Source organism: Convolutriloba macropyga, chromosome 9, assembly GCF_964194025.1.
Source record: "Convolutriloba macropyga chromosome 9, txConMacr16.3, whole genome shotgun sequence".
In the NCBI taxonomy this organism is placed as follows: Eukaryota; Metazoa; Xenacoelomorpha; order Acoela; family Convolutidae; genus Convolutriloba; species Convolutriloba macropyga.
In genome coordinates, this window is record NC_134476.1 from 65,267,829 (window position 1) to 65,276,206 (window position 8,378).

Below are 8,378 nucleotides of genomic sequence, written 5' to 3' on the forward strand. Positions count from 1 at the left end.
CGAGGTTGATGGTTGAATTTTTTGAGTTGAATACGCGCCGCCATTCCATGCCTAAGCTCAAGTACATCAGAGAGGACGCTTTTCGATCACATAACTTCCACGGTTTGTCACCACAAAGTACGCCGACTGTAATGACACGTTGACATTGATTTTTCCACGCTGTTTTTGCCTGCTCATTGCGGGTACGTCGATCTCGTTCTGATTGTGCCGTCGCGTTGTCCACTGCGTCCTCATATGCTGGTTCAGGAGGTAAGAGAACATGTTCTGGAGGGTCTACCAAGAGAAGGTCCACTTCAATTCCCTCTCTAGCGAGGATTGCGAGTTTCAATTGTATTGTCCAAAACTCCCAGCGAATTGGGGGTTCTAGTGTCGCCTTTTCCCAAAAGGGTTGAATTCCAAGTGGGGATTTGCCGCTGTCCTTTGTCGCTGACTGCGCCATGTTATATCTTATCTTACTGAATAGTTTAGGATTCGCGTTGCGAATGCTTTGTCTTAAGAATGTAGTAGCAAGTGCAGAGCGAATACACAACTAATTGTGTAATACGAATTCTGATTATTGGAAACGCGACGCGGATCCACTGCTAAGATTAACTTAGGATTATGAAGAGCGTTTGCAGAGTAACTTGAATTCAGATTGACTAAATGAAATTATGATTACTAATAATAAACTGGTATGAACAAAATATGAAATAATTTAGTAGACTACCGGGAATATTAATATAGGTGAATAAATAGAAGTCATAACTTTTAATTATAAAACACATGATAAAATTATAGATATAGAGGGTAAATAATTTAGTACACATAAAGGTTTCGATATATATTTAGGTATCCATACGTATCACAAGCCGAGATAGTTTTTTTTAAAAAAATTCAGTCATGCAAACATCTCTAACATCTCTAAAAATTAGTTATTGAAACTAGTCACCAGGCAGGAATTTCGAGCGGGAAAAATCTGATCATTTTCAACAATAATTTGAGCTTCAATTATGTGAGCTGAGACTCGACTTGATATTTATCTCTCAACGAAAATTGTGCTTAACTCAACCTTCTGTTTTTGTTTTTTTGGGATTAAATTTCTTCTAGAAGTCTCATTTTTGTCGTGGCATCTCTTTATGCTCAGCTGAAGAGTTTTTTGTTATTAGAGTGGATGTGCCGAGTGAGTTACTTTGTTTAGACGCGTGAAATTGTATGACAAACATAATGCCACCTGGTGCGATTGATTGATAATAAAAAGAAATCATCTTCAAACCAAATTTGCAGATATAAAAATATAAAATCTTCCTCGATGGATCCAAGTTTTCTCACCATTCTCGCCACATGGCTGTTGTTCCTATTTTGACGGAGAACTGAACTGAGATCAGCCATCGTTCCGGGGAATTTTGATATGGTCGAGAGAAATCTGGCCAATCAGGTCGTTTTTTATAATTTCCTCAGGTTTGAGCCCCATTATACCGGCGGACCTACTTTTGAAATCAAATATCAAATTCCCGAAACCCAAAAATTATTTTTTAAAAAGCTAACTTGATAAGCAAACTAACAGGTTGGTTAACAGAAAGATTTGAGTTATCATTTAAAATTCGTGCAATTTCTGATGTTATGAGTACTCAATTAGCAAATAGAGTACTCATTTAGTTATTATTTTGATCTGATTTTGTTTGCGGCAATCTTCAACAATGAGAACTGATGTACGGGAATTACGACAATTTAATTTGTTTTTAGATCGTTCCCTCGCTTTAAGAAATCGTTTTTTTGGCCAAATACTCTTTTAAAACTGCACTGTTGTTTGATTTTTTCGCTTGCCAATAGCATAAAAAATGGTTTTAGATCCTTTCTGATTTTTCTTAGCCTTGCCGATTTTTTCACAACTAAAAAATGACAGCAACCATTTATTTCTAATCAATTTTTGGTTGAATTTTCTGAATGACTTAAATTGACTTACAAAAGCTATAATTTAAATGTTATTGCAACTGAAGTCGTTTGGAACAAAATTAGGGCCTATTCTGTTTTGCCCCCCCCCAGTGTTTTTTACGCCCCCCATATGAATATAGAAAACAGCTACGGTATATTTAACTTAACTTTTATCAAAAACTTTTTCAATCATCTGAATGGTGGAATTGAGCTTGTTTGGTATTTTACATCGTGACTTTTGGGTTAATTCTTGCCCCGCCGGAATTTTGTTATTAATATAATCTTTTTCATAATAAATTTTCCTATCTGATGAACAAAACGGGATTAAGAGAGAGAGGGAGAGAGGGAGAGAGAGAGAGAGAGAGAGAGAGAGAGAGAGAGAGAGAGAGAGAGAGAGAGAGAGAGAGAGAGAAATCATACAATTGAAAGTTCTAAACACATGAAAAACTAATAGAAGAAGAAAAAATAATCAACGAAATTGTTATTAGGAGTTGTATTTTCGAAGAGATGCATTGGCGAAGAGATATAATGTCAGGATCATTGACAAAGAGATTATTGGTAATGCAAGCCTGGACATTGACAACATTGAGCACTCGACATCGAGACATACGCAATTTCGAATACGCAAAAATCTGAACATGGTGACTCTCGAGCGAGCCAACTTTTTTTCAAATTGAAATTTAGTTCTCATAAACTGTCGAACCCTGGGTCGATTAGCAGTGTTGCCCAACTATCAACAAACTGGTTAGTGCTCAGCCAACATAATTTTTTTACCTAAAAAAATTAAACTCTTTCGAGTTCAGAAGTTGTAAAACATCGATCGCATAAAAAATTGTGTCCAATATTATGCTTTCTTTCGGATTGCAGTGCTCTATCTAGGCAGTTTTACCTTTTTGTAAACTATTTTTCGAGTTATTTGATTAGGTTTTTTGTTTCTATATAGTTTTTCAAGAGAAGCCGTAATCAATTCTAGGTCTAGTCTCCTTTCATTATTCAAAAAACTTTTGTTAAATTGTTACTCATGCTTCGCTTCATTTTTTGTATTTTGTTTTACGCGGTCGTCTATGTGTGGCTAAAATGACATTTATCTCATATCAATCTACAATGTGTAAATTGTATGGTTTTTTTATTGAAATTTGTCAAGTATTTTTACGGAAAACGTAACCATTTTTTGACCAAAAAAATTGTCGTCAGAACCATTTGATACAAAGTTTTTTTAAGTTTGGTTTTTCCGACACTATTATTCTTGACATCGGTTTTCTGTGCGTGTAGAAAACAATGGCAAGATCAGGCCTATATGAAACGAAGCTTCAGACGGCTCTTTTGACCACTTTTCTGTAGTGTTATTTAAAAACTGCAATAGAGTCGATTAGACCGAAATGAAAGAACGTCTAATTTTTGAAGAAGAAACGAAGCGTTAATCACGACAAGGACTTTTAGTTCACAAAATAAACGGAGTCTAAAGCGACTGATTGAAAAATCTCAAACAAAAAGGCGTCACTCATTTTTTCTTTAACTTATCAAGAAATTTTGCATCCGCCTAATCTGTTTGGATGGATTTTAAATAAGCTCATTGATCCAAAAGCAGAATCCAATTAATAAGGTTATCTTTTGTTTTTCTGACAATTCAAAAAAATTATACGTTAATGCTGTTTTTTTTGTTCGCACCTTTGCATGGATTTTTGAATTGAAACATTTTAAATGTTTCCGGTCTACGTAAACAAGAATTGGATAAAAAAAATTGGTTGGTGTTGTAGCGTAAATTTTTTTATTCGAATTTTAATTTAAATTGAGAAAACGATGTTCTCGAAAAATCATTTTCTCGATAGTGGTTTTTTGGATCTCACTCTCATTTTGTACTGTTTTTTTGAGTTAATTGATCTGGTTTCTGCTTTCAAATGGTTTTGCAAATGTAATCCTAGTCATTTCTAGGTCGTCTTTTTTTATAGCAGGAAATTTTATATTTTTATATTAAATACTTGGTTTGCTTTTTTATATTTTTGCTTTCAATCTCCGGTCAAGTTAACTTTGAATTAATGTCATTCTATGCTGAGTAATTTTTACAAAAGCTATAATTTAAATGTATTTGCAACTGAAGTTGTTTGGAACAAAATTAGGACCTATTCTGTTCCCCCCAGTGTTTTTACGCCCCCCCTATGAATATAGGAAACACCTATGGTATATTTAACTTAACTTTTATCCAAATTATTTTCAATCATCTGAATGGTGGAATTGAGCTTGTTTGGTATTTTGCATCGTGACTTTTGGGTTAATTCTTGCCCCGCGGGAATTTTATTATTAATATAATCTTTTTCATAATAAATTTTCCTATCTGATGAACAAAGCGGGATTAAGAGAGGGAGAGAGAGAGAGAGAGAGAGAGAGAGAGAGAGAGAAATCATACAATTAAAAGTTCTAAACACATGAAAAACCAATAGAAGAAGAAAAAATAATCAACGAAATTGTTATTAGGGGTTGTATTTTCGAAGAGATGCAATGGTGAAGAGATATGTGGATAGGATCATTGAGATTATTGGTAATGCAAGTCTGGACATCGACAACATTGAGCACGCGACATCGAGACATACATAATATCCAATGCGCAAAAATCTGAACATGGTGACTCTCGAGCGAGCCAACTTTTTTCAAATTGAAATTTAATTGGCATAAACTGTCGAACCCTGGGTCGATTAGCAGTCTTGCCCAACTATCAACGAACTGATTAGTGCTCACCCAACGTAATTTTTTTACCTAAAAAAATTCAACTCTTTCAATTTTTGAATTGAAATATCTTTAATGTTTCCGGTCTACGTAAACAAGAATTGGATAAAAAAAAATCGGTTGGCGTTGCAGCGTAAATTTTTTTCATTCGAATTTAATTTAAATTGAGAAAACGATGTTCTCGAAAAATCATTTTCTTGATAGTGGTTTTTTGGGTCTCGCTTTCATTTTGTACTGTTTTTTGATTCAATTGATCTGGTTTCTGTTTTCAAGTGGTTTTGCAAATGTAATCCTAGTCAATTCTAGGTCGTCTTTTTTATAGCAAGAAATTTTATATTTTTTTTAAATACTTGGTTTGCTTTTTTGTATTTTTGCTTTCAGTCTCCGGTCAAGTTAACTTTGAATTAATGCTGAGTAAATTTTACAAAAGCTATAATTTAAATGTAATTGCAACTGAAGTCGTTTGGAACAAAATTAGGACTTATTCTGTTTTGCCCCCCAGTGTTTTTTACGCCCCCCCCCCCCGTTACAAATTATATGTTGTATAGCAATTTACTATGTAAAAAAATAACACATACGCCTGGGGGGCATAAAAGATATAAGCCCACTAAGCTGGGGGGGGGGGGCAAAACAGAACAGATCCAGAAATTAAGTGATCGATGATGAACTGAGAAAGGGGAAACAATTCCCAGCTGCCATTGAATGATTTGATTTTTAGATGGGAGCACATGTATCGGAGACACAGGCTCCCCTGTTTACCAATTTGACTGCACTCTGGATCAAAATGGCAATCAAATGCGACAGCCGAAATGCATATACGGAATGGTCAAGCCGAAAAATGCCAACAGGTAAGCCCTAATAATTTCACCCTCGTTTTCTGTCATCATCAAGACCTGCTCAGCCCCCTCAAATCTTAATCCCGATTTACTCACCCCTCTATCATTTATATCAAGCGATTTCAATCATTTATACAATAAGGACTATTAAATTAGTAAAATAGTCATTCGGTTATACCTCAGCGATCCATGGAATATAATATGAAACTACCACAACCGAACATATGGGATTAAGTTATTCATTTAATTATGACGAAATATGCCTTTAATGTCAACTTCTAATTGGCGTTGTGAAATAATGGAGGTGTGAACCGATAGAGAAGTGAATTAATCGGGTTTAGGTGATAGAGGGGCTAAATGATAGAGGGGCTAAATGACATGGAGGTAAAATATGCGGGGTTAAATGAACAGGGTTGAAAAGAAACAGAACCGAAAAGAAATATAACCGCATTAATCGTTTTCATAATTGGCGTAAGGCTGAAGACGCCGTGTCTCCAAAAATGCTCTTGATTTGAAAACTTAAAGTTGGCCGGGAAATTTGCAATAACTTTAAGGTAAGAAAGTCTGCTCTACTCTCATAACTCATCCCAGTAATCACAAAAGCACTCAATGCTTTTCTACACCACTAAAAGTAGAGCTCTTTAATTTTGGTATTTTTTGGGCTTTATGTAGACAGTATTGAGATAACTTTTTGATATTTGCTAACTGGATATTTTCCGTTTGTGCCCCCCTCCGCTTAGCGGGCACATATTATTTGCACCCCCAGATGTACGTGTCATTTTTTTACATAATAATTTGCTATGCACCTGGCACGTGCTCTGCGACTGGCGGTAGCATAACGTACTGGGGGCAGAATAGGAAAAGAACCTGCTAAATTTACTTCAGTATTTCGCATCAAAAATTTGATATGCTAACCGCGGATATAGCATTGTCACATGTTTAACCCTTATTCACAAAAAAAATATATTCATAACTCTCTGCTTTCCATTTACTTAAAACCCAATTTGAATTTCTCAAGTATTTTTAGGCCATTTTGTTCTCTATTTTTTATGACAAGTTTTAAGATTCAGGCTATAAGCGTGCGTGCAAATTGGTAACAGTAGGTAAAATTAGATGTACGTTGCTTTAAATTTTTTTGTATCCGTCGCTATAGTTCACGATACCATGTTTTTTGAAATATTCGTCACTCCTTTACAAACCTATATGCAACCCACTTCACATTTAACCAATATCGTAGTAGCTAATAACGGTTCTACTTCATTTCACCCCTATTCATTTAACCCCCTATCAATTAACCCCGATTTATTCACCCCTCAATCATTTAACCCCTCTATCATTTCACACCTCTATCATCGATATTAAAGCAGTCGACTAACAGTCGACATTAAAGGCATGTTTTTTCATAATTAAGTGGATAATTTAATCCCACTCGGTTGTGATAGTTTCATATCAAGTCCCAAGGGCCGCTGAGGCATGACCATTGCCCGTGAGGCATGGCCAATTGATTATGTTGCTAATTTAATAATCCTTATTTTATAGAAAGACTAAAATCGCGGTGAAATGATAGAGGGGTTAAAAGATAGAGGGGTTAAATGATACAGCGGTGAATAAATTGGGGTTAAATGATAGGAGGTTAAATGAATAGGGTGAAAAAGCGGGATACCGCTAATAACTTCGATAGTTTTAATAAGACATAAATGAATGAACGCCTCATTAGTGATTAGATTAAAAAATATCCTTCTCAAAACTAATTGTGGATTAGGAAGACAGTTAGAATTAGAATTTTTGCAAAAAAAAACCTATATCTCGTTCAGATAAACAACTAAAAAATATTGAATTGGTCCTCAAGCGATTACTAAAAAATTCGGGCTGTAAATTATTAGGTTAATTACAAGCTCAAAGTTAATTAAATAGGTTATAACCTTCAGTGAATAATAAAGACAATAATCAGGCTGTTTCATTAATTTGACAATTGGAGTATCTAATTTTCATAGTTAACGCAAAATTGGCTAAACAAAATGAACAATTGTTGTGGAATTTTGTCGCTCGTTTTTAAAACGTTTTTTGTCTAGTTGAAACCGAACCCTAGTCGAGATAGGATGTTAATCTTGCAAGATCAAACCAAAAAATTTCAGCTTTAAACTCACTAAAAATTTTCCTACGTCCAAAATTCTTAGTTTAAAGTGAAGGGTGTTTGTAATTACTGTTCTTAAGCTGATGTGTGCTACTGTTTATGATATCGAAAAAAAGTTTTCAGGAAAAGGTCGAATTATTGTTTGTGCTGTTTTAGAGACGAGGTTTCAGGTGAGTTCATTGGATGCAAAGGAGAAGAAACATTCATCAATATCACAAATCTCCTACCGTGGATTAATCAACTGAAGGAAAAACACGAGCAGTGATAATTGTCAACAGGATTGATTGAAAAGATATTTTATTTTATTGAGATGACGTGATTTTTTTTGCATCTCAAAAACTATCAAGTATTTTCTGCATTCTTTTCTGCCTCACAAGAAAAGTAAACAATCTTATACAGAGGATATTCGTTCACACTTGAGCCAATCAGAATCAGAATCAACGTCAAGTATAAATTCTAACCTTTCAAAAATAACAGAATATCAATTGATAATATGCATTTGTATTGTCCTGTCAAAATAAAGTTTAAGGTCGACCGACATGGATTACAAAAAAAGAAAGTTGACAAATTATTTTCTTTTTGTTCAACATGCAACTTCGTTATCAGCTTTAATATTTAATTTTTCAAAATTATTGTTCTCTGAGACACACGGAAAAACATTCAATAAATTGCATTTTAGTCAATCGGTTGAAAATAGCTAGAGTTGTTCCAGTGTGCAGATTTGTTAACTGTGATGACCTTAGAGACTTTTGAGTTCTATTTCTAAAAAATCCAAA

General features: G+C 34.5%; 1 protein-coding gene across 1 annotated transcript in view; it reads left to right on the top strand.

The window, feature by feature from the left end:
- LOC142345527 (uncharacterized) overlaps positions 1-7,894 on the top strand; it is a 28,383-nt gene extending 20,489 nt beyond the window's left edge. The window contains exons 4-5 of the mRNA XM_075397599.1: positions 5,351-5,480; positions 7,759-7,894. Of these exons, the coding sequence (XP_075253714.1) occupies positions 5,351-5,480; positions 7,759-7,867 (239 nt within the window). The 3' untranslated portion in view covers positions 7,868-7,894. The remainder of the gene's footprint in view (positions 1-5,350; positions 5,481-7,758) is intronic.
- Positions 7,895-8,378: the final 484 nt, after the last annotated feature.